Below are 26,951 nucleotides of genomic sequence, written 5' to 3' on the forward strand. Positions count from 1 at the left end.
CAAAAACAAAAGCCAAACATATCTTTTCTACTTAACTGTATGCTGGGAATGATGATGTATTCTTGTAATCCCAACTACTCTGGGGGCCGAGGCAAGAAGATTGCAAGTTCTAGGCCAGCTTCGGCGATTTAGCAAGACCTGATCTCACTATAAAAAAAATAAAAGGGCTGAAGCCGGGCGTGGTGGCACCCTCCTGTAATCCTAGTATTTGAGAGGCTGAGACGGGAGAATCGCGGCTTTGAGGACAGTCATGGCAGGTAGTGAGACTCTGAGCAACCGAGTGAGACCTGTTTCCAAATAAAAGTAAAATAGGTCCTTAGACATAACTCAGAGGTAGAAAGCCTCTGGGCTCAATCCCCAGTGCCATGAAAAATAAATAAATAAAAATAAAATAGGGGGATGTGCCTCAGAGGTAGAATGCCGGCGGATTTAATCCCCACTACCACAAAATTAATTAATTAATTAATTAATTAATTAAAGGGCTGGGGATGTAGTTCCATAGTACAGTGCCACTACGGGGCACAGAGGCACACGCCTGTAATACCAGTGTTTGGGAGGCTGAGACAGGAGGATCGGGTTGGTTCAAGGACAGCCTCAGCAGCTGAGTGAGCCCTCGGTTCACAATGAAGAGTAAGAAGGGCTGGGAGCGCAGCTCAGAGGTAGCGTGCCCCTGGGCTCGAGCTTCAGTATTACAGAAAACAGACAACAGTAGTGCGTCCCCTGGGTTCAATCCCTAATGTACAAAAAAAAATTTCATAAAAATAGAAATAATGGCAGACCTCTTGCATTAATTGATGGGGTCTGTGGCTAATGTGTTCTTGGGTACCACTCTCGGATTTGCTGACCTTGTCCAAAGCACACCACAGACTTGGCTTTATAATTTCAACATGGGATAGCCGCAGTGAAATCAGTGGGCGCCATGGAAACGCTATCGTACAAAAAACTTAGTTAATGCCCCTGGGTTCCATCCCCATGGCTGCAAAAAAAAAAAGTTATAAAATGTTGGGCATTGCATGGAGGTTTACAGTCAGTATATTTTGAGTTTTACTTGTTTGAAATCTGTGCTGTTCATGAATTATTTTAAAATGTGTGTTCTTTGTCTGCTAGAAATAGGTGAATTATTAGGTGCCTTTGCCACCTCTTCGAAGACTTTGTCCCTGTTTCTCCATGAAGTGGTGTTGTGTATACCGCGAGGTGACGCCAGCAGATGCTTTCTGGACAGTGGCTTAGTGAAGCCAACACTCCTCTTGTCCACATCAGCACTTCTCATTAAGCAATAACATACCATGGGGTGTGACTTTTCTTTAGGTAAAAGAATGCAATTTTGGTACAGTTCTAATGAACTCTTGGGCATAACTGACTTTTCCCAAATTAAATATGAAAGAAGGCTATTTTAAGAATTTCATCTCTTAGCCAGATGTTTTAATCTAGTCCCTCCCCAAATATGGCCTAAGTACTCACACACACACACACACACACACACACACACACACACACACACACACAATGTATTCTTTGAGAAGTGCTCTCTGCTGTTTTTCTACATTTTGAGAACTAGGCACATAAAACACTAGGTATTCTCTTAGAACACAGCTGTGAGCTGGTAGTCGACGCAGGCAGGTGTGATGTACAGTTGTTTTACGAGGTGCGTATGTTCCATAGCGTTTGAAGCTGAAACTTGTCAGCTTGAGCGGGGGTCCTCGTGACTTCTCTGCTCAGCACTTCCTGCTCAGCCGTGTGCTTGGAGAGCGTGCTGCAGCCCGAGCCGGGGGCACTCAGGAAGGAGCGCTCGCCCAGCGTGTACGAAGCCCCAGGTTCGATCCCCGGTACCGCAAAAAAAGGGAAAAAAGCTTCTGAGTGTCATGATTCGCTAATGTTGTAATTGTTCCTCTTATACCAATTTAGCATATGCATTTTAGATGGTTCTTAAGAATATATCTTTTTAACGTGGTGCTTTCATAAAGATGATTGAATTGTTAACACTGTAAATGAAATTTTAAAAATGATTTCCAAATGTTTTATATTTAATAATAAAAGTATTTTAAAAGTTAATTGCTTGGGCGTTTTTCTTGAGAAGTCGTTTTCCAAATCCAGAAAGTGATGTTACAATTTGATTAATATACTCAAACTTGAATTGACTATACCTCTTCCCCTTAGTTATTTTAACAACATAGAAAGGCAGAAATGGAGGGGGCTTTATCAGAACATATCTAAGAGCCAGATTTTCCCCAAGGTCTGTGTGGTGTGAGAGAAACAAGCAATCTGGCCTATCGTGGTTCTCTGAGTGTTTCGCTCAATCTTGGCTGTGACTACATTTAAAGTAGCCTGGCGCGGTGGCAGCTCGTCATCCCAGCACAGCACGTGGGAGGCTGAGACCGGAGGATCGCGGTTCATAGGCAGCCTCAGCTACTTAGTGAGGCCCTCTGCAACTCAGTGAGACCCTGTTTCAAAATAAGGAATAAAAAATTGGACTGGGGGTGGAGCTTGGAGGTAGAATGCCCCTGGGTTCCATCCCTAGTACCACAAAAAATAAAATAAAATAAAATAGGGGTGAAGGATAGCTCAAAGTTAGAATGCTCCTGGATTCAATCCCCAGTACCATTTAAAAAAAAAAAAGAAAAAGAAGAAATGGCTAGACACACACCTAATCCTGGTACTTGGAGGCTGAGACAGGAAGATTGCAAAGGGCCTAAGTAGCTGAGGCTGTCCTTGAACCACAATCCTCCTGTCTCAGCCTCCCAAATGCTGGGAAAACAAGTGTGCCGCCACCGCACCTGGCTACCCTATCTTTTATTGTTTATTTTTAAACAGGGTCTCACTGAGTTGCAGAGGGCCTCACTAAGTAGCTGAGTCTGGCTGTGAACCGAATCCTCCTGTCTCAGCCTCCTGAGTGCTGGGGTGACTGGCGTGCGCCTCCAGGCCCAGCTTTAGGTTCCTCTCTTGATATTTGCGTGTGGCCTCTTTCTGGCAGTACAAAGTGATGGCCGAACCACATGTGGCCTCTGATGCAACTACTTAGCTCAGTTTTTGTAATGTGGACGCAGCTCCAGACCATATACGTAAAGGAATAAACTTGCTTCTGCTCCAGAAACATTTTATTTAAGGAAATATTTCATATAGTGTTATTTAATTTTTGTAGTGCTGAGGATTGAACTCAGGGGTACTGTATTTCCAAGGTACAGCCCTCAGCCCCATTTTTTATTCTTTATTATTATTTTTTAGGTAGTGGAGATTGAACCCAGGGCATTCTACCTCTGAGCTATATTCCCAGTCCTATTTTTTTATTTTTTAGTTTGAAACAGGGTCTCACTAAGTTCCTCAGGGCTTTGATTAGTTGTGGAGTCTGGCCTTGAACCTGGGATCCTCCTGTCTCAGCCTCCCAAGTGCTGGAATTACAGGTGTGCACCGCTGTTACTGGCTTCCAAGAACCTTGAATAATTTTCCCCAAATGCCAGGGAAAGGAGGAGGACCAGGCTCAGTCATCTGAAGGAAGGTACATTAGCATACTCTAAACAGGAAAAACAGGATTCGCCTTTCAAGTCTTATTTGAACCATCTGATCATCAAGATTGTGTAAGAATAACTTTATGTGTTTCATAATTTTCAATGGCCTAGAGAACCATCCTCCCTTTCAAAAAATCACCTTGTACCTGTTCTCCAGATCAGAATTGTTCCTTTACAAGGGAGGAGAAGAAAAAAATAAAAAAGACCCATAAGCTCAGTAGCTTAATTAAGGTCACTTGTCCTGGATAAATCTACTGACCTAAAAAATAAAAACAAAGCAGGGCCGGGGGTGTAGCTTGTAATTCCAGCATAAGTTCGAGTCCAGCCTGGGCAATTTAGGGAGACTCTGTCTCAAAATAAAAAAATGAGAACTGGGAATGTAGTTCAGTAGTATAGAGCTCGCCTAACATGCAGAAGGACCCAGCACACACTGGGGAAATATTTGCAAATGAATGAACTAGCTTAGTAGGGGAAGGGGGTGTGTGAAAGGTACCTCCTGAAATTCCTAGGCTAGAATGCAGTACCCTGCACCCAGACTGAGAAATTAAGAGAACCCGAAGAATGCAGCCTCAGCCGGCATGGTGGCACACACTTGTAATGCCAGTACTTGGGAGGATGAGACTGGAGGATTGCAGCTTCTCAGCCAGCCTCAGCTACTTAGCAACGTCCTCTGCAACTCAGTGAGACCCTGTTTAAAAAAAAAAAAAAAAAATGAGCGGGGCGTGGTGGCGCACACTTGTCATCCCGACATTTGGGGGGCTAAGACAGGAGGATCACGGTTTGCAGACAGCCTCAGCTACTTAATGAGGCCGTCTGCAATTCAGTGAGACCCTGTTTCAAAATAAAAAATAAAAATAGGGCTGATGTAGCTCAGAGGTAGAATGCCTCTGGGTTCCATTCCCAGTACCACATTAAAAAATAATAATAATTTTAAAAAATAAGGGTTGGGACGCTGAGTGTGTAGCTTGGAGGTCGAATGCCCCTGGGTTCCATTCCCAGCAAAACAACAAACAAAAAACAAAAACTGAGTGTGGTGGCTCACGCTTGTAATCCCAGCATTCAGGAGGCCGAGACAGGAGGCTAGTGGTTTAGGGACAGCCTCAGCTACTTAGCAAGGCCCTCTGCAACTCAATGAGATCCTGTTTCAAAATAAAGAATAAAAAATAGGGCTGGAGGTATAACTTGGAGGTAGAATGCCCCTGGGTTCCAGCCCCAGTACCACAAAAAATAAGAAAAAAAGAAAGAAAGAATAAAAAAATAGGGCAGGGGATGTAGCTCGGAGGTTGAATACCCCTGGGTTCCATCCCCAGGCCTGCAAAAAAAGAAAAACAAATTCCCTCACACCCAGCTTCCAGGCCTAGATGGTAGTGTCCCTTTAGGCCAGGTCCAATCATGCCTATGCAAGGGTAAATAACCGACAGGTTGGCCAAAGACAGGGACCTGGCTTAAAAGAAAAATAAAGCTTGGCAGTGTGTAGCACAGGCCTCTCATCCTGGTACTTGGGCTGAGACGGGAGCATCACAGGTTGAAGGCTGGCTTCACAAGGTGGGGGGGGGGGGCCTGTTTCCAAGAAAAAAATAAAAGCCAGGGGTGGTGCGGGACGCTTATAATCCTAGTACTTGGGAGGCCGAGACCAGGATCACAGGTTTTAGGCTGGCCTCAGCAATTTAGTGAGACTTTGTTTCACAGATGAAATATAAACCGGGAGTGGTGGTACAAGCTTGTAATCCCAGTACCTGGGGGACTGAGATAGGAGGATCTCAGGGTCAGCACCAGAATGAGCAATTTAATAAGACCTTGTTTCAAAATTATAAATAAAATAGCGGGGTGTGGTGCTGCGCGCTTATAATCCCGGTATTTGGGAGGCTGAGACAGGAGGATTGCACAGATTCGAAGCCAGCCTCAGCGACTTAGTGAGACCCTGTTTCCAAATAAAATATAAAATAGCTCTGGGAGTGTAGAAAGCCCCTGGGTTCCATTCCTGGTAACACACACACACACACACACACACACACACACACACACGCAAATTATAAATAAAATAGGGCTGGAGGTGTACCTCAGAGGTCGAATGTCCCTGGGTTCCAGCCCCAGTACTGCAAAATAAATAAATAAGTAAATAAGTAAATAAATAAATAAATAAAATAGGGGCCTCCATGGTGTGAGAACAGCTTCCGGCCTTCATGACTTGAGAGCAGCCTCCGTCCTCCATGATATGGGAGCGGTTCTCAGCCTCTATGATCTGGATGTGGCTTCCGCCCTCCAGGATGTGAGAGCAAGCTTCAGCCCCCACGGGGCGATGGTGATTGCCGTCATCGTGATGTGAGAGCAGCTTCCGTCCTGGACCCCACCATGTAAGAGCGGCTTCTGTCCTCCGTGTATGGGAGCGGCAGCCCTCCTGCTCGCGACACCACAGCCCCTGACTTTGATTCCCTGGAGCTAGCCCTCTGGACGGAAACCTCTGCGACCGGCAGATTGTCCTTCAGCATGTGGAGAAGCCTCACCCAAGGACTGAAGGGGCCTTAGTGGAACAAGACTGACCTCCCCACGTCAAGCAGGACTTCAGACTTGAGCTGCAACACCGGATCGCCCTGGGGCTATAGCCTGCCCGACCCTTCCCCGGGCATCTGGAATACGCCATTCCCTTCAGCACCGTGAGACAGGAAGGGTGAAGATGCTCCTCCGGGCAGATCGTGGAAAGGCTTTGCAGAAGGTGTTGGGACTTTGCTCACCCTCATTATCCCAGAGAGAAGAAGAGGCATTAAGAGGATGAAAAACTTGACCCAGCTACAGCAGTTGGAGTTTCCGGAAGTGAGGGTAACTTAGTCTTAAACGTCTGGCCCCGATGCGATGAGACTTTGGACTTATCAGAAGAGGAGCGCGGGCCTGGGCAAGGACGTCTGTGCTACCTTGGAACTCAGCAGCGCGCCTAGAGCAAGACTGATGAGGATAGATGACAAGAGGAGAGGGGAGGGAGAGAGAAGAGGGGAGGGGAGGAGACAGAAGAGAAAAAAGAGAAGGAAGAGAGCCTCTGCTAACTTTTTGTACATTTACTGAAAGTGCCAGTGCTCAACAAGTTCATAAAGTCTGACTGCAAATGTGGTTATTAGTGGAAATGAAGCGCGTCCTTAATAAAACACCGGCCGGGCGCGGGGGCGCACGCTTGTAATCCCAGCATTCAGGAGGCCGAGACGGGAGGATGGCAGTTTGCGGACAGCCTCAGCTACCTAGTGAGGCTCTCAGCAATTTAGTGAGAACCTGTTTCCAAATAAAATATAAAATAGGTCTAGGAGTGTAGCCCAGAGGTAGAAAGCCTCTGGGTTCCACCCCAAAAAAAGAGAAAAAAAAAAAAAAAAAAAAGACAAGCAAGGGAACCAGGGTAGTTCATAGGAATCAAGTTTCAGAGAAACATTCCCTGTTACCTTTTTCTCAGCTGACTCAGCCTTTAATTCAAGTGCACTTGGCTAGAGAGGACAGAGAAAGTGAAAGCGTTCTCTGCGTCACTGGACTGTGATCTTGTTGCTGGGTCTTTGCAAAAGGGAGTTCAAGGCTGGAACTCAAACTGGAACTTCAGTTCTTGGGAGGCTAAAACGGGACTGCGGGTTTGCAGCCAGCCCCGGGAACTTAGTGAGGTTCTATAAATAAATAAATAAATAAATAAATAAATAAATAAATAAATGTAAATAAATAAATAAAGCCAGGCGTGGTGGCGCACGCTTGTCATCCCAGCATTTGGGAGGCTGAGACAGGAGGATCGCGCGGGTTCGAAGTCAGCCTCAGCTACTTAGTGAGGTTCTCGGCAACTTAGTGAGACCCTGTTTCCAAATAAAATATAAAATAGGGCTGGGGGTGTAGCTCAGATAGAAGGCTCCTGTGTTCCAATTCCAGTATCACATAAGAATAAAAAAATAAAAAAGCCTGGCATAGTGGCGCAGGCCTGTAATCCCAGTATTTAGGAGGCTGACACAGGAGGAATGCAGGTTGGAGAACAGCCTAAGTTGGAGAACAGCCTAAGCAAGTGGTGAGTCTCTCATCAACCCAGGGAGACCCTGTTTCAAAATAAAATATAAGACCAGGGGTGTAGCTTGAAGGTAGAATGCTCCCAGCATTTGGGAGGCTGAGACAGGAGGATTGCAGGTTCCCAGCCAGGCTCAGCTACTTAGTGAGGCCCTGCAACCTAGAGAGACCCTCTTTCAAAATAGAGAATAAAAAATAGAGCTGGCGTGGTGGCGCACACCTGTAATCCCAGCACTTGGGAGGCTGAGACAGGAGGATCCCGATTCGCGGACAGCCTCGGCTACTTAATGAGGCTTTTTGCAACTCAGTGAGACCCTGTTTCAAAATAAAGAACAAAATTGGGCTGGGGATGTAGCTCAGAGGTATTTAATATGCCCATGGGTTCACTCTTCAGTACTGCAAAAAAAAAAAAAAAAAAAAAATAGGGCTGGAGCTTGGAGGTAGAATGCCCCTGGGTTCTATCCCCAGTAATGCAAAAAAGAATAAAATATATATGTAGTATTTTGTTTATTTTATTTTCACGTGGGACATATTGAAAATGGCATACATTCAGACTGTGCTTGGTGCCCTCCCTCCTTCCCTCCCCTCCCAGCGATGAGTGTCCAGCTGACCATGCTACATTCACACCTGTACACATATTCTGATGTAGCTCCTCCACTGATCAACCTCAGCCTTCTCTCCTTCCATTCTAGCTTTTTAAAAGCCTTTCTAAGACAACATATACGGGTAACACAACTCACTTGGCAATCAAGTGCTCTTTTCCCAAATTAAGAATAGGAAAGAAAGATTTTAAAGGCCGGAGAAATATTAACTATTTGCTTAAGAGCACTTTAGAAATGTGTCTGCCTGTGGGTGGGACGGGGCGGGGCAGTGAGCTCCATCCCCCGCTGGGGCAAAGGTGCAGTTGCCCACGGAGAGCGGCAGCCCTGGCATCGCCACTTGGCTCTGGATTTCCAGTGAGCGCGGCGCCCCGAGCGCAGGTGGGAAGCTTTCGCCGGGCGATGGCCGGTCTGGGACCTGGGGCCATCCTGGACCGTCCACCTCGCTGGCCTTGGGGTGCTGGGCCTCGGGGCGGGGCAATGAGCCCCGGGGCCCTGTGCACCGCCTCCCTGGCCTGGGTGCGGGGCTCAGAATCAGGGCATCTCCATTCCAGGGCCTTCCTGGTTTGACCTTGGGGTGCTGGACTCAGAACTCCGGGACTGCGACCCCCCCCCACCAGTTCACCTGGCCTGATCTGGGGGTGCAGGGCTCAGGGCCGGGGCAGTGCGACCCCAGGGCCACCCGCACTGCCTGCCTGCCTGGCGTCGGGTTACTGGACTCAGCAGCAGGGCACAGGGACCCTGGGGCCTGCCTGGCTGATCTCGGGATGCAGAGCTCATAACCAGGACCCTGCGACCCCCAGGCCCACCTTGCCTGACCTTGGGGTATGGGGCTCAGACCCAAGACCCTGTGACCCGGGGCCGCCTGGTTGATCTCAGGGTACAGGACTCATAACCAGGACCTTGCGACCCCAGGCCCACCTCGCCTGACCTTGGGGTGAGGCTCAGACCCAGGCCCCTGCGACCCCAGCCCCACCTCCCCTGTCCTTTGGGGTACAGGGCTCAGACCCAGGCCCCTGTGTCCCTGGCCCCATGTTATGTGACCTTTGGGATACAGGGCTCAGCCCCAGGCCCCTGAGACCCCAGCCCCGCCCCGCCTGACCTTGGGGCTCAGGCTCAGCCCCAGGCCCCTGCGACCCCAGCCCCACTTCGTGTGACTTTTGGGGCTCAGGCTCAGCCCCAGGCCCCCGGCCCTGGCCGCTGGGGGGGGGGGGCGCCCTCGCGGCTGACCCCGGCGCCGCCCCCTGACCCCGGGGCGCGCGGGCGGCGGCGGGGGCGTCGCGCTCGCAGGCCCCGCCCGGGGCAGTTACCGGCCGGCTCGCGGCGCGGGCGGCGGCGGCCCGGGCGCGGTTGGGCGGACGCGGCAGCGGCGGAGGCCGACGCCGGCCATGAGCGCTCGCGCGGCGGGGCCGGGGGCCGGGGAGGCGCGGGCGGGCGGGCCGGGCGGGCAGGGGGAGCCGGGCCGCGGGGAGCCGCCCGCCGCCGCCCCGGGCCCCGAGGCCGCGCCGCCGCCGCCCGCGGAGAACCCCTGGGCCCGGGGGCCGCCGCCGCCCCCCGACGCCGGCGGGACGCGCGCGGCCGAGCGGGAGGCGGCGCCGGGACCAGGTGGGCCGGGCGGGGCGGGGGCCGGCGCGCCCGTAGGTGGGGGCCGGGGTCGGGACGGGGACCCCGGGCGGCGGGGGCCGGCGCGCCCCTAGGTGGGGGCCGGGGTCGGGACGGGGACCCCGGGCGGCGGGGGCCGGCGCGCCCCTAGGTGGGGGCCGGGGCCGGGGTCGGGGTCGGGGTCGGGACGGGGACCCCGGGCGGCGGGGGCCGGCGCGCCCCTAGGTGGGGGTCGGGGTCGGGACGGGGACCCCGGGCGGCGGGGGCCGGCGCGCCCCTAGGTGGGGGCCGGGGTCGGGACGGGGACCCCGGGCGGCGGGGGCCGGCGCGCCCATAGGTGGGGGTCGGGGCCGGGGTCGGGGACGGGACGGGGACCCCGGGCGGCGGGGGCCGGCGCGCCCCTAGGTGACACCGCAGCCCGCCGCTGCGCCGGGTCGCGGCGGTCCGGGTTCAGTTTTGCGTTATCATTTTTATGGTTAAGAGGGAAAATGCTAAGTTAAGGGAAGCCCCCCCCCGCCACCCCCAGGCAGTAGCTCCTAGTTTTGCTTTCTACATTGAGTTGGCTCTAGTTGGCTGGGAATTTCATCTGACGTTCACAGCTGTCTGTCTGCACGTTTCTGGGCTTTCGTGGAGGTCGGCGGTGGAGAGGGAGCTGGAGCCCCCGGAGCCCACGCGGTGCTGGCCGCGGAGCGAGCGCCCGGGGACGGGTAGGAGCCGGCCTTGTGCTGCTTAGGATCCCTTGACACAGAGAGTGTTGGCGCTCGCGTGTAATCGCAGTACTTGGGAGGCTGAGACTGGAGGATCGTAGTTCTTAGACCGCCTCAGCTGATTGAGACCCTTTGCAACCCAGTGAGAGCCTGTTTCAAAATAAGGAGAATAAAAAAGAGGGCTGGGAGTGCCTCTCGGAGGTCGAATGCCCCTGGGTTCCATCCCCAGTACCGCAAAGGGAAAAAAAAAATGATAATAATAATAAAGGAAAAAAAATGTAACCCGGCAAAAGAGAGATTTAAATGTTGAGTCAGTTGAATTCTTTGGCTTTTTTTGTGGAAACTCAAAATTCATTTTTTGGTAAATTTGGCACATCCAAAAACCTATTTGTTATTATATTAAGTATTAAACCTGTTTATTATTACTAACTGAAGAAAACAGCTTTATGTAAAGTCGCCATAAGATTCAGCACAGAAAGCCCTAGTTGACTATTGACTTTCTTACCTCACTACCTTGAGACATGCAATTATACATTATGGTATTCAGTGAGCTACCAAAACACGAGCTTTTTGTTGGTTATAAAACCAATTTTAAGGTCTTACGTTTTTTTCTTTTTTGGTGGTACTAGGGGTGGAACCCAGACCAGAGGCTTTCTACCTCCGGGCTATACTCCCAGACCTATTTTATATTTTATTTGGAAACAGGGTCTCATTAAGTAGCCGAGGCTGGCTTTGAACCCGTGCGATCCTCCTGTCTCAGCCTCCCAAGCGCAGGGATTACAAACCTGCACCACCACTTAAAACCTTAAAGCCTGAGCCAAGGGTGGTGGCATATACTTGTAATCCCAGCACTTGGGAGGCTGAGACAGGAGGATCGCTGAGCTACTGAGTGAGGCTCTAAGCAACTTAGACTCCATTTTCAAATAAACTATAAAAAATAAGTCTGGGAGTATAGCCTGGAGGTAGAAAAGGCCCTGGGTTCTACTGCAGTAACACACACACACACACCAACAACTTTAAAGCCTTTCAAGATGAGACTCAGGTATTTTCATTTTAAATGACCTGGTAAAAGGTGAGACTCGGGTATTTTCATTTTAAATGACCTGGTAAAATACTCAAAAGTTTTAAACTGGTGCCTTCATTCTCCATTATGCTTTGGGGGTCAACAGCAAGGTGGTGTTTGCTGTGTGGTGCGTTCAAGGGAATTTCAGTTTTGCTGGTGTGTCTGTGTAGGCGACTGTCCTTGGAATTCATTCTGCACCTGCAGGGAAGGAAACCTTTCCTTAGTCCTGGAGCAGTATAACGACAATACCTTCTTTCCAACCCCACGTTGCTGTTTTCCAACAACTTCTTTTGGAGTTGAATAACTTAGGTGGCAGATTGGGGTTCAGGGAAGCACAGTTCTGAGAGAACTGGGTTCGAGTGAAGGTGTTAACTAGGTGGATGACTCTGGCAAGATTTCTGGGTCTTGTAAATCAAATAGATGGGCTTGTCTTTTCCAATTCTTCATACTAGTGTGGCGTTTTTGTAAAGCCCAGGTGCCTTGATGTTCTGTTTTCCTGAGCAAAACTGTGACTTCAAGGATAATTAGATAGTTATGTGAAATGTTATGTAGAATTGTGTGTGTTTATTATAATCTCTCAAGAGGCTGAGCTTTGAAGACTCTGAGCCCAGGCGTTTGAGACAGCTTGGGCAGCATAGGGAGACCGTCTGAACTTGGTGGTGCTGGGGCTGAACTCAGGCATTCTACTGAGCTACGGCCCGTGCTGTGTCTCCATATATCAGTATATATGTGTAGATAACGTATTTACATTTTGAAATGGTCTTGCCAGGTTACTGAATGTCTTACTGCTTGCTGAGGCTCTTCTGGAACTTGTGATCCTCATTCTCCTGTCTCAGTCTCCCAAGTCCTGGGGTTGCAAGTGTGTGCCACCGCTTGTCTTAAAAAAAAAAAAAAAAAGGTTCAGAGATCATTTAGGGTTCAGAGTGTGCAAACCAAGGAGTGTTCAATTAGTAATCTATTAGTAGGGTGCCTGGATAATTTATTCTACGAAACAGGATATGCTTGAAAGGGAAAGGGAAGGATATTAATTATTCTGTAATAACAGGTGTATGCTGGCCAAACCTGGACTTACCGTCTTTCCATTAATGAGATAAAATCCCACCCGCAAAATTTTGCCAGGAAACTTACCATCAGAGTTAGAAACCTAGGAACCCTGTGAGTACTTCAGGACTTGGGTCATGACTTTTCATTACTTTAACTTCTACAGATAAGGTGGGCGTGGGCGCCCACACCTGTAAGCCACTTGGGTGGCTGAGACAGGATCATGGGTTTTCAGCCAGCCTCAGCTACTTTAGTGAGGCCCTGGCAACTTAGCCAGACCCCTGTAGCTAGGAGGTAGAATGCCTCTGGGTCCAATCCCCAGTACACAAGAAGAGAAACAAAATCTGCAGATAAAAGAGTAAAAGAGGCAGATTCCTTGGTGGTTCAGCCCTTGAGATACTTCCACTTCTAGGGTGGTGCTTTAGTGTGTTTAGTGCTTTATCTGGGCAGATAAAGAACTCTTAAGAGCCTGACAAGTGGCTCACACTAGTAATCCCAGCATTTGGGAGGCTGGGACAGGAGGATTGTGGGTTCACAGGTAGTCTCTACATAGTGAGGCCCAGTTTCAAAATAAAGAATAAAATAGGACTGGGGATGTAGCTTGGAGGTAGGATGCCCCTGCTGGGTTCCAGCTCAGTACCATAAAAAACAGAAACAAACACACTCCTCAGCCAGGGATACTGGGGTGCCTGGAGTAATGGCCTGCCTGCCAGACCTTTCCCCAAACTGTGTTAGAGCCTTGCGTTAGTAGTATTAATGTTAGGCCCTTTCTTCCTTTCTTTTTTTTTATTTTTGTGGTACTGAGGGTGAGGAACCCAGGGGCTTTTCTACCTCTGGCCTATACTCCCAGACCTACTTTTTTATACTTTATTTGGAAACAATAAGTGGCTGAGAACCTCATTAAGTAGCTGAGACTGGCTTCCAGCCTTTGGGATCCTCCTGTCTCAGCCCCCCAAGTGCTGGGATGACAAGCGTGCGCCACCATGCCTGGTGAGGCCCTTAGTTAAGATCACAGTGTAGCTGGGCGTGGTGGCGCACGCTTGTCATCCCAGCATTTGGGAGGCTGAGACAGGAGGATCTCAGTTTGCGGACAGCCTCAGCTACTTAGCCTCAGCTACTTAGGCCCTTTGCAACTCAGACCCGGTTTCAAAATAAAGACTAAAAGATAGGCAGGGGCTGTAGCTCAGAGGTTGAATGCCCTTGAGTCCATCCCCAGACCTGCAAAAAAAAAAAAAAAAAAAAAGAAAAGAAAAATCACAGTGTAGCTAACCTGAGGCAGGAAGATCCCAAATTCAAGGTGGCTCAGCCAAGCCCGACCCCTGTTTAAACAAACAAACAAACAAAAAACAGCTGGGCGTGGTGGCACTGGCTGAGACAGAGGATCAGGGGTTCACAGGCAGCCTCAGCCACTTTGTGAGGCCCTCCTCAACTTAGTGACACCCTGTTTCAAAATCAAGAATAAAAATAGGGCTTCAGGTGGAGCTCCCTGGCGGGGTGGGGGACCACGACTAGGACCAGGAGTGTAGCTGAGCTGTAGAATGTCCCTGATTTCAGTCCGCAGTAGCACACACACAGCCTTCTAGTGTAATTTTATTTTTTTATTTTAATTTTTTTGAAGATTTAAAGAAGTTTATTAGAAAGATAGAAATACAGCTCCATACCAGACTGGCATGGAGGGTGACTCGAAATGAATACACCCTTCTAGTGTAATTTTACATAAATAATGCTATTATAAAAACATTGAAGCTTGGCATATTCCTGCAGGCTGAGAAAGGAGGACTGCAGGTTCAAGGCCAGCCTCAGAAACTTAATGACACCCTCAGTAACTTACTGAGATCCTGTTTCAAAATAAAGAAAAGCTGGGGTGTGTGGCTCAGAGGCGGGGCACTCAGGAGCTCCACCCAGTACCATAAAAAAAAAATGTCAAGCTCAAGGATATCTTACCAGCAGTGTTTGAAAAATAGAGATCTGTAGGTCACAAATTGTTCATGTGTGCTTGTATATACTAGGAGCTAGTAGTACCTTAAAATGGCTTGAACATAAATGTGAGGTTATTTTAATATGTGGGGGAGTAGAACTTCCGGCCGTTGTGCCTCTGAGCTACACTCCATCTCTGGGCATGGAACCAGGGCCTTCTACCTCCGAGCTGACCCCAGCCCGGCTTTTATTCTCCATTTTGAAGCAGGGCCTCACTGAGTGGCGGATCCTGCACTCCTTGCCAGCGCCTCGGTAGTAGCTTGGAGCGGGTATTTCATGTTGCTGAGGAAGAAGTTGTTTGAAAATCACACACTGTAGCTTTTATCATAAATGTGTATGTTCATAGACCATATTTCAATTTTTAGGTAATGCTCATGTCTTATTAGTGATTTCCTTTATTTTTCCCTGTCCCACGGGCTTCCAGTTTGGGGTCTGTTTTAGCTGTTTTTTCCTACTGCATTTAGTTGTTTTCGTTGTTTTTTTTGTTTTTTTTGTTTTTTTTTGGTGGTACTGGGGTACCTCCGGGCTACACTCCCAGACCTATTTTATACATTTTATTTGGAAACAGGGTCTCCTAAGCCAGTGCACCACCCCCCAGCCTGTTTTTCTTTTTTGAGACTGGCTCTTCCTGTGTTGCCCAGGTTGGCCTCCATTGCAGGCATGCTTGCTCCTCGGAATCCAGGGGCTTTCTGCCCCGACCTACACCCTCAGACCTGTTGTAATTTCATTTTGAAACAGGGTCCTGCTAAGTTGTTGAGACTGGCTGCCATCCCTGTTTCATCCTCCAAGTGCTGGGATTACAGGGTTGTGTGACCTCAGCCGGATCTAATTTCTCTAACTTTTTTTGTGCTGGGGATTGAACCCAGTCGTTCGCTTCAGAGCAGCGCCCCCAACCCTTTTTATTTTTTACTTTTGTGTGTGTACTGGGTATTGAACCCAGTAGCTGAATGGTCATGCCATATGATCATCTTACTAGGTAATGGACCACACTTAAAGGTAGTGTACATGCTTTTGGAGGCATTCTATTGGCTTGTAACGTCTCGCACTGTGGTTTTATTGAGGTTGAGGACAAGTGATCCAGTGATGGTCTTAGGCACATTTATATAGACTAGTTAATCTCTTTTTTATGGGTTGAATCTAGGTACAACCTCTTAGGGCTGTCAAACCTGTTTGTTTCCTAGGACAAATTGTTTGAAGTCTTATGACCTATTTTCTGAATGCTCTTTTGTGGATGCATTAATTGTATAGAAAAGCTCAACCTATTAGAAATTGAGTTTGTCTATGAGTTGAGTCTGTGGCCATACCTCCCCGGACACGCCTGGTCTCATCTGATCTCGGGAGCTAAGCAGGGTTGGTCCTGGTTAGTACTTGGATGGGAGAAACTGAGTTGCACTTCACTGTATTTAAAACATGCTTGTGTGTGTGTGTGTGTGTGTGTGTGTGTGTGTGTGTGTGTGTGTGTGTGTAAGAGAGAGACAGACATTGGAGATTGGACCTGGGGTCATTGTGTGTGTGAGTGAGTGTGTGTGTGTGTGTGTGTGTGTGTGTGTCTAGTACTGGGATTGAACCCAGGGGCATTCTGCCTCTGACCTACACGCCCAGCCCTGTATTTTACTTTTAACAGAGTCTCTAAGTTGAAGAGAGTCTCACCACATGCTGAGGCTGTCCTTGAACCTTGATCCTCTTGTGTCAGCCTTCCAAGTACTGAGATTACAAGTGTGTGCCACACGCCTGGCTGGAACCCGGGGCCATTCTACCTCTCAGCTATACCCTCAGCCCTGTTTAATTAACTAATTAATTATTTTTTGTGATCCTGGGGATGGAACCCAGAGGCTACACTCCCAGACCTATTTTCTATTTTATTTGGAAACAGGGTCTCACTAAATTGCTGAGAGCCTCACTAAGTAGCTGAGGCTGGCTTTGAACTTGTTCAATCCTGTCTCAGCCTCCTAAATTCTGGGATTACAAACGTGTGCTACCCAGCCTGGCTCTATTTTTAAATTTTGAAACAGGGTCTCACTAAGTTGGGAGGACCTCCCTCAGTAGCTCCGAACCTGCTATCCTCCTGTCTTAACATCCTGAGTACTAGAATCATAGGGGTGTGACACCACCACACTTGGCTTAAAATATATTTATGAGAGCCAGGTAGGATGGCACACACCTGTAATCCTAGTACATGGGAGATTGAGACAGGAGGAACTCAAGTTTGAGGACATTCTCAGCAACCTACTGAGACCATGTTTCAAAACAAAAAATAAAATAGGGCTGGGAGTCTAGCTCAGTTAGAATGTTCCTGGGTTCCATTCCCAGTATACCCTCCCCACAGAGTTTTATAAGCTGGGCATGGTAATCCCCGTACTGAGGCTGAGACATAGGATCACAGGTTTGCGGCCAGCCTCAGTGATTTTTTTTTTTGGGGGGGGGGTCTGGGGATGAAACCCAGGGACATTCGACCTCTGAGCTACACTCCCTGCCCTATTTTTTATGCTTTATTTTGAAACCGGGTCTCACAGAGTTGCAGTGGACCTCACTAAGTAGCTGAGGCTGTCCACAAAACCGCCTTCCTCCGGTCTCAGCCTCCCGAATGCTGGGATTACAAGAATGCTGGGATTACAAGCGTGTGCCACCACACCCGGCTTCAGCCTCAGTGATTTGGAGAGACCCTTGTTTCAATATAAAGAATTAAATGGGGGTGGGGTTATAGCCCAGAGATAAAATGACCCTGGGTTTTATCCTTAATCCACAAACACAAAAGTTTTGTGTGTGTGTGTGTGTGTGTGCGCGCGCGCTTGCGTGCATGGCGGGGTACTGGGCATTGAACCCAAGGGCATTCTACCTCTGAGCTCCATCCCCAGCCCTGTTTTTCATTTTTATTTTGAAACAGGGTCTTGCTAGGTTGCTTGCTGAGGCTGTCCTGGAACCTGTGATCCTCCTGTCTCAGCCTCCCAAGTACTAGGATTAAAGGCTTGCCCCACCACACCCAGCTCATAGCAAAGTTTTCTTTCTTTTTCTTTCTTTTTTCTTTTTTTGTACTGGGGATGGAACCCAGGGACATTCTACCTCTGAGCTATATCCACAGCCCTATTTTTATTCTTTCTTTTCTTGTCTTTCTTTCTTTCTTTCTTATTTATTTATTTATTTATCTATTTATTTATTTATTGTGGTACTGGGGGGTAGAACGTGGAACCCAGGGTTTTTTTTTTTTTTTACCTCCAGGCTACACTCCCAGACCTATTTTATACTTTATTTGGAAACAGGGTCTCTGTAAATTGCTGAGAGCCTCACTCAGTAGCTGAGGCTGGCTTCCAACCCGTGAGACCCTCCTGTCTCAGCCTCCCAAGTGCTGGGATTACAAGCATATTCTTTTATTTTCAAACAAGGTCTCCCTGAGTTGCAAAGGCCCTCACTAAGCAGCTGAGGTCATCTTCAAACCATGACCCTCCTGTCTCAGCCTCCCAAATGCTGGGATACAAGTGTGGGTCACCATGCCAGCACAAAGTTTTGTTTCTAATTTTAACATGTGTTCAGTTAAGGCAAGGATTGGCTTATTAGTTCAGTGTAAGTAAACTTGGTATTTCCCACTTCTTTTCTTTTCTTATTTATTTTTTTGGTGGTACTGAGGTTCCTGGAAGCCCTTCTACCTCTGGGATATACTCCCACACTTATACTTTTTTTATTCTTGGAAACAGTGTCTCTTAAGCCAGTGAGGCTGGCTTCTAACCTGCGCCATCCTCCTGTCTTCCCTCCCAAGCTTGGGTGTTACATGCGTGTGCCACCATGCCCTATTTCCCACTTCTTGATTATATCAAGGCCAGTTTGAGCCTACCATTCAAATGTATTTAAGCAGCCCAGTGTGGGCACAGGCTTGTCATTCCAGTACTTAGGAGGCAGAGAGTCAGGAGGGTCACAAGGGCCAGCCTCAGCTACTTAGGCCTTCCGAAAATTAGTGAGACCCTGTTTCAAAATAAAGAATAAAAAATAGGGTCAGGGGTATAGCTTGGAGGTAGAATGTCCCTGGGTTCCATCCCTAGAACTGCAAATAAAATAAAGAAATAAAAACAGGGCTGAGGGTGTAGGTTAGGTATAGAATGCGCCTGGGTTCAATACCCAGTACCCCCATACACAAAATAGAAACAAACAAAATACTAATGTAGTTGATTTCTTCCTAGGAATTCGAGTTTGGAAATTAGAGATTTTGTTGAGTGGTGACTACACAGACTTACTGAATTAATAATAGTTATCCTGCTAAATAGTTATAAAACAATTCTGTATATTTTCTTTAGAGCTCAGTTCCCCCAAAATTATAAAAGCAGGAAAACTCAAGACAAAGAAATCTAACAAGGTATGTCTTTACAAAAAGAATTTAACTATACTGATTTTGCAGATTGTTGTTGGAAATTGAAGAAGTATTCTAAGAATACTTTTACTAGTTGTACCATTAATATTAAAGGTAATATGTACTTTTTTTTTTTTTTTTTTTTTGGCAGTACTGGGGATTGAACCAAGGGGCATTCTACCTCTGAGTTACATTCCCAGCCTCATTTTTAAAATTCTTTTTAAAATTTTTTTATATTTTTTTGCAGTGCTGGGGATGGAACTCAGGGGCATTCTACCTCCAAGCTACACCCCAGCCCTATTTTTTATTCTTTATTTTGAAACAGGGTCTCACTGAGTTGCAAAGGGCCTCACTAAGTAGTTGAGGCTGGCCGCGAAGCGTGACTCTCCTATCTCAGCCTCCCAAATACTGGGATGACAGCGTGTGCCTCCACGCCCAGCATGTGTGTCTGAACGTCATTTAGTAGTACTCAATGTCTGACCAGAAGACTCAAGCTTTTTTTTTTTTCTTTTTTTTTTTTTTCTGATACTGGTGATTGAACCCAGGGGCATTCTACCTCTGAGCTATATCTCTAGCTCTATTTTATTTTTTATTTGGAAACAGGGTCTCACTAAATTTCTGGCGCTGGCTGCTATCTTGGGATCCTCCCCTGTCAGCCTCCCAAGCACTGGAATTAGAAGCATGTGCCATCATGCCCAGCTAGCCTAAGGCATTTTTATTTCAAAGTATTCTGTTGTTTGAAGAAGCTTTTTAATTAATTTGGCAAATATCTGCATATAGTTAAATATTTGTGTTTCTAAAATGGCTACCAGCTTTTAGCAAATACTTTTTGTTTAAAGATTCTAAAACTAATTTGCAGACATAACATTTATTAATTACCTTTTAGGCCAGTGATTTCAGCGATATGGCAAATTGGCCAACACCAGGTGAATTAGTGAACACTGGCGTAAGTAACATTCTCACTTCAGTATGCAGAATTAACCTTTCTCAAATCTAAGAAATAATTGCCACGAGGGACATACTTACAGACTTGATTTATCAGCGAGATTGCTTTTTTACTAATTTGCAGTCATCCTTTGGTGTTGCCAATCGCATTTGTAAAACCTTATCTACTGTAAGCATACTGTTATTTCTATAATAATGAGTATATTTTATAAGTATTGTTACTGCTGTTGTCACCGTGCGGGGATGGAGCCCTGGGGATCACATGTAAGCACTCTGCCGCTGAGCTGCAGCCCAGCGCTTTTGAGGTTTTCAGAGCCCGGGTCTGACTGAGTTGCTGGAGTCTTACTAAATTGCCGAATCTAGCCTTTGAGTCTGCAGTCCTCCTGTCTTGCCTCCCAAGTACCGGTGTGTGCCCCTGTACCCAGCTGAGATGAATTTTTCTCTATTTGTGCTCCTGGGAATTGAATTCAGAGGCATTCTGCTTCCAAATTACACCCTGGCCCTCTTCAGTTTTGTTTTGAGAGGGTCTTTCCAGGTTGCTAGATTCACCGCATTGATGGGGAGGCTGTTGTTAAATACCTAGCTCCTGTTTCGGCCTCCCGAACTGGGGTGCAGACAGGTGCCACCGCACCTGGCCCGACGAGTGTTTGTGTGTGTGTGGTACTGGGGACTGAACCCAGGGGTGTTCTGCATCTGGGCTCTACCCTCAACCTTACCTTATATTTTAGTTTGAAACAAGGTCTCACTAAACTGCTGAGGCTGGCTTTGAACCTGGAATCCTGCTGTCTCAGCCTCCCAAATACTGGGAATCCAGGTATGTGGCACCACGTACGGCTCTGGTATTATTATTATTATTATTATTATTATTATTATTATTATATCTGGTATTATTATTATTATTATTATTATTAGTGTGTGTGTGTGTGTGTGTGTGTGTGTGTGTGTGTGTGTGTGGTATTGGGGATAGGACCCAGGAACATTGTACTTCTGAGCTACACCCTCAGTCCGATCTATCTATCTATCTATCTATCTATCTATCTTTCATTTCTTTCTTTCTGTGGTATTGGGGGTGGAACCTAGAGGCTTTCTATCTCCAGGCTATACTCACAGACCTATTTTATATTTTATTTGGAAACAGGGTCGCACTAAGTTGCTGAGAGCCTCACTAAGTAGCTAAGGCTGGCTTCGAACCTGTGCGATCCTCCTGTCTCAGCCTCCCAAGCACAGGGATTACAAACGTGTGCCACCACGCCCGGCTTTATTCTTTATTTTGAAACAGGGTCTCACTAAATTGCAGAGGGCCTAAGTAGCCGAGGCTGGCTGCGAACCTGTGATCCTCCTGTATTAGAATCACAAGCGGGTGCCATCGTGCTTGGCTCCCCCTTTATTTATTTATTTATTTATTTATTTATTTATTTATTTATTTATTTTTGGTGGTACTGGGGATGGAACCCAGGGCCCTTCTACCTCCAGGCTACACTCCCAGACCTATTTTATATATTTTTTGGAAACAGGGTCTCTTAAGCCAGCTGAGGCTGGCTTTGAACCTGCGCCATCTTCCTGTGTCAGCCTCCCAAGGGCGGAGATTGCAAGTGTGAGCCACCACGCCCAGCTATTCTTTCTTTCTTCCTTTCTTTCTTTCTTTCTCTCCTCTCTCTCCCTTCCTTCCTTCTTTTTTTTTTTTTTTTTTTTTTTTGAGGGTCTGGGGATGGAACCCAGAGGCATTTGATCTACGAGCTACACCCCCTGCCCAATTTTTTATTTTATTTTTATTTATTTATTTATTTATTTATTTATTTATTTATTTATTTTTGGGGGTCTGGGGGTGGAACCCAGGGGCATTTGACCTCCAAGATATACCTCCTGCCCTATTTTTTATTCTTTATTTTGAAACCAGGTCTCACTGAATTGCAGAGAGCCTCACTAAGTAGCTGAGGCTGTCCACGAACCACGATCCGCCGGCCTCAGCCTCCCAAATTCTGGGATTACAAGCGTGCGCCACCACGCCCAGCCCCCCATTTTTTATTCTCCATTTTGAAACAGGGTCTCACTGAGTTACGGAGGTCCTCACTAAGTATCTGAGGCTGTCCGCGAACCGCGATCCTCTGGTCTCAGCTTCCCAAATGCTGGGATTACAAGCGTGTACCACCATGCCCGGCTAATTCTTCATTTTTTGAGACAGGGTCTCACTGAGTTGCAGAGGGCCTCACTAGTAGCTGAGGCTCTCTGTGAACAACGATCCTTCTGTCTCAGCCTCCCAAATGCTGGGATTACAAGCGTGCGCCACCATGCCCTTCTTGGGATTAATTTTTAGTGTGTCTTATTGAAGCCCATTTTATGATTCAGAATTTGTGCTATATAAGTTTTCTTTGATGTATAATTTTTTCAGTATATTCACAGGCATAGGGCTGGGGTCATATCACCAGATGGTTTAATTTGCATTTCTCAGATTAAAGATGTTGAGCATCTTTTCATACACATTTGCTATTTTTTTATGGTACTTTGAGTTGAACCTGTGGGCATTCTACCTCTGAGCTACACCTCCAGCTCTGTTTTCTTTTTTAGTTTGAAATAGGATCTTGCCAAGTTGCTGAGGCTGTCCTCCAACCTGCAGCCCTCCTGTCTCAGCCTCCCAAGCACGAGGATTACAAGCTTGCACTACCCAGCCCAGCTTATCAGTCTATCTTTGTGATGAAGTGTTTGATTGACACTTGCCCATTTTCTTTAATGCATTGTTTTCTTATTAAGTTTTGAGGGTAATTTTATATGTTTATTTTATTTGTGGTACTGGGGATGGAACTCTAGAGCATTCTACCTCCAAACTACTCCCCCAGCCCTATTTTTTATTCTTTATTTTGAAACAGGGTCTCACTGAGTTGCACAGGGCCTCAATAAATAGTAGCTGAGGTTGTCTGCATACAGCCTCCTGTCTTAGCCTCTCAAATGCTGGAATTAAAAACGTGTGCCACCATGCCCGGCTGAAGGTCTTTTTTATTTTATTTTTTTGTGGTGCTGGGGATGGAACCCAGAGGCTTTCTCCCTTTGGGCTACACTCCCAGACCTATTTTGTATTTTATTTGGGAACAGGGTATCACTAAGTTGCTGAGAGCCTCACTAAATAGCTGAGGCTGGCTTTGAACCTGCATAATCCTTCCTGTCTCAGCCTCCCAAGCACAGGGATTAGAAGCGTGCGCCACCACGCCCAGCTGAAGGTCATTTTAAATATAAGTTCTTTATCAGGTAATTTGCAAATATTTTTTCCCAGTGTGAAGCTTGACTTTTAAACTTAATGTTGTCTTTATTTTTATTTTTTATCTTTTTGGTCGTACTGGGGTTCCTGGAAACTCTTCTATCTCCAGGCTACACTCCCAAACCAATTTTTTAATATATTTTAATTTGGAAACAGGGTCTCTTAAGCCAGCATGGCTGGCTTCAAACCAGTGCGATCCTCCTGTCTCAGCCTCCCAAGCGCGGGGATTACAAGTGTGCGCCACCACGCCCGGCTTAACATTGTGTTTAGATTAGTAGTTTTTACAAAAGTATTTGTAATTTATGATATTTAGGCAAGGTACATTGCCACAGTTTTTGGTTGTTAGTGAAAATATTAAGGAATACTACTTTATTCAGAAAACCTTTTTACAGTCTCAGAGTGTCACCAGCCAAGGAAATAAGAAGCCACCAACTAGAAAAGAAAAAGAAGAGAAAGTTGAAAGGAGAAGTAATGGAGAGAGCAAGGAGCACCGGGAAGCCAAAGCGGAGGGTCCTGTAGAGGCCGTGAGCGAGGACGAGGCCCAGGCGAGCAGCCAGCGCAGGAAAGGTCGGTCCAGCCCATCCCATCTGCGCCCATCTGCACCCGGGCCCCACGAGGCGCCGGGTCTGACCCCGGGTCCCCAAGGGCTATCCGTGTGCATTCTGTACCTTTTCAGGATAAACTGTAGTAGTACACTGGTTTGCTTTTGTAACGTTTCTGAACTATTAGGCTTTTGTGTGTGTTTTTTTTTTGTATATTGTGTAAGTGTTCTCTTTTTTGTGTGGTACTGGGGGTGGAACCCAGGGGCTTTCTACCTCTGGGCTATACTCTCAGACCTATTTTATATTTTATTTGGAAACAGGGTCTCACTAAGTTGCAGAGGGCCTCACTAAGTAGCTGAGGCTGTCCAGCAAACTGTGATATTCCTGTTTCTGCCTCCCAAATGCAAGGATTACAAGTGTGCGCCACCATGCCTGGCCCTATTTTTATTCCTTGTTTTAAACAAGGTCTCACTAAGTTGCTGAGGCTGTCTGCCATCTGTGCTCCTCCTGTCTCAGCCTTCCAAGTACTGAGATTACAAGCCTGTGCCACCGCGCTCAATTTGCAATACTTCATTTCTCTAAGAGAAAAGTGAGGACAATTTTAGCTAACTTTTTTCCTTGTAAAAATTACACAGTGAAGCCAGGCTTGAGCCGCACACTGATTCCAGTGCTTGGGATGCTGAGACAAGAGGATCATGGTTTGCAAACAGCCTCAGCTACTTAGTGAGACCCTGTTTCAAAATAAAAAGTAAAGTAGGACTAGGGCTATAGCTCAGAGGTAGAATGCCTTTGGGTTCTAGCCTCAGCACCAAAATGAAAGAAAAATTACACGGTGAAAGAAAAAATTAATATTTTTATAGAAGCAAATTGTCTTTCATTTATTTCGTTAAAATTCACAATGCTTTCAGAATTGCAGCACTTCAGTGAAGATTTTACTTTGTCATTAAATTACCTTGTTTTCGTCAAGCTAATAAGCACAAGTGGGTACCACTCCACTTAGATGATGTGAGACCAGAGAGTCAGGAGAGACCCGGGTCCCGGAACAGCTCCAGGTGCCAAGCGGAAGCCGACAAATCAGTGCACGCCCCGAGGAGGAGCGCCGCACGGGGTGAGTGGGTCCTCGAGGCGCAGGGGCCGGGCAGGGCTCTCCACCTCACTGCAGAGTCTGAGCCCCAGCAGCTGCTCACAGTGGTCCTTTACCTCCCTGACCCTAAATCTCAGGGGTCTCTTTCATAAGAAACAGTGTAGCCACCAGGCAGTAGGCAGGCTTAAAATTAATAGGTGCGACTGTCCACACTTCATACTTTTTTTCTAGGATCTAGTCTGGGATCACAGGGCTTTTATTTTTTACTTTTTATTTTTTTGCCATACTGGGGATTAAACCCAGGGGCATTCTACCTCCAAGCGATACCCCAGCCCTATATTTTATTCTTTATTTTGGAATTGTGTCTAAGTTGCAAAGGGCCTCAGTTTGTAGCTGAGGTTGGCTGGGAACCTGTGATCCTCCTGTCTCAGTCTCTCTAGTACTGGCGTAAGTGTGCACCACCATTTCTGGCTTAGTTTTTATTCTTTTATTTTCTTTTATTTTTATTTTTTTATTTTTTGGTACCAGGGATTGAACCCAGACCTCTAAGCTACACCTCCAACCTGATTTTATTTGGAAACAGGGTCTCGCTAGGTTGATGAGATTCTCACTACTTACTGAGGCTGTTCTTGAACCTGTGATCCTCCTGTCTCAGCCTCCCAAGTACTGGGATTACAAGTGTGCACCACCATGTCCGGTGTTTTTATTTCTTTTTATGTCTTAATTTTTTTATTTTTTTTATTTTTTTGGTGGTACTGGGGTGGAACCCAGAGGCTTTCTACCTCCAGGCTATACTCCCAGACCTATTTTCTACTTTATTTGGAAACAGGGTCTCACTAAGTTGCTGAGGCTGGCTTTGAATCTGTGTAATCCTCCTGTCTCAGCCTCCCAGACATGGGGATTACAAGCATGCACCACCACGCCCAGCCTTAATTATTTTCTAACAGTTCTTTGGCTTTATCCTTTATGACATTTTTAATTTTTATGGTGCTGGTGATTAAATCTAGGGACATTCTACCTCTGAGCGATACACAGTCATATTTTATTTTTATTTTGAAATGAGGTCTCCCTAGGTTGGTGAGACTCTCACTACTTGCTGAGGCTGTTCTTGAACCCGTGATCCTGCTGTTTCAGCCCCCGCAGTACTGGGATTACTGGGATTACGGGTGGGAGCCGCCGCCACGCCCGGCTCTGCCGGGTCTCTTTAGTGTGTCTCTTGACTGCCTGGCTACTGCACCTGTTACGCCGTCGGGGCGGTGCTCACCATATTCTCATAAAGATGATCGTGCGCTCTTGTGCAAGCTGAAGTTTATGAAATGTGTGTTTTTTTTAAAGGTTGGAGGCGCGATCGAGAAAAGAGGGATGATGAGGATGAGGTGTCCAGCGTGAGAAGCGAGGGCGGCAGCGCCCGAGGCGCCTTTAGAGGCCGCGGGCGGGGCCGCGGGCGGGGCCGCGGGCGCGGCCGAGGAAACCCTCGAGGTACCAGGACCAGGCCGGGCAGCCTTGTTCAATTAGACGAGCTTGGGGAACGTGAGCACGGGTTGTTTTTATGCTATCCTTCACGCCGGTGCTTTTGGTACTCCTTGAAACACTTCACGTTGGATTTCTTCATGGTAACTATTCCTTCCCTTTTCACTGATCACTTCTTATATTTCCATCCAGTGAACTTCGACTATTCGTATGGCTACCGAGAGCACGCTGAGAGGACCGAGCAGCCCCTTCAGGCGGAGCTGGGCGGCGGCGTGGTGTACTACTGCGCGGACGCCGGCCTGCAGGTGTACCCCGTGGAGGAGGCGGTGCTCAAGGAGTACATCCGGCGGCAGATGTGAGTGCGCAGCCCTAAGTACTTACAGTAAGACGGGGAGCGCTGACTGTGTTTTTGTAGGAAAGACTAGTACTTTTAAAAAGTTGTATTTACTTCATGTTTACATAGCACCTCTTTACCATTTAGATATTTCTGTGCTTACGGGATGATAATTAAAATGTCATTGAGCCAGGCTGGTGGCACAGGCTTGTAATCCCCTTACTTGGGAGGCCAAGACAGGAGGATCACAGGTCACTACTTAGGCTCTCCAAAACTCAGACCCTGTCTCAAAATAAAGAATAAAAAACAGGACTGGGGGTGTAGCTCAGAGGTAGAATGCCCCTGGGTTCCATCCCCAGTACCATAAAAAAGTCACTGTATAATATGACAATATAAAACTTATATAAATATATTATTTGAAATGGAACAGGTGAAACTTGGCTCATTATTTGAAAATAGATGTTTATATTAGAACTTACAG

At 47.1% G+C, this 26,951-nt stretch overlaps 1 protein-coding gene across 1 annotated transcript in view; it reads left to right on the forward strand.

Annotated features, from left to right (window-relative positions):
- Positions 1-18,797: 18,797 nt before the first annotated feature.
- The window catches only part of LARP1B (La ribonucleoprotein 1B), a gene marked incomplete at its 3' end in the record, with an annotated part of 43,515 nt that continues 35,361 nt past the window's right edge, over positions 18,798-26,951 (forward strand). Inside the window, 6 exon segments of the mRNA XM_080697146.1 lie at positions 18,798-18,851; positions 19,732-19,791; positions 23,433-23,607; positions 24,550-24,690; positions 26,002-26,145; positions 26,329-26,491. Of these exon segments, the coding sequence (XP_080553272.1) occupies positions 19,750-19,791; positions 23,433-23,607; positions 24,550-24,690; positions 26,002-26,145; positions 26,329-26,491 (665 nt within the window). The 5' untranslated portion in view covers positions 18,798-18,851; positions 19,732-19,749.

This window comes from Muscardinus avellanarius (assembly GCF_963383645.1).
Source record: "Muscardinus avellanarius genome assembly, chromosome: 6".
Classification (NCBI taxonomy): Eukaryota; Metazoa; Chordata; class Mammalia; order Rodentia; family Gliridae; genus Muscardinus; species Muscardinus avellanarius.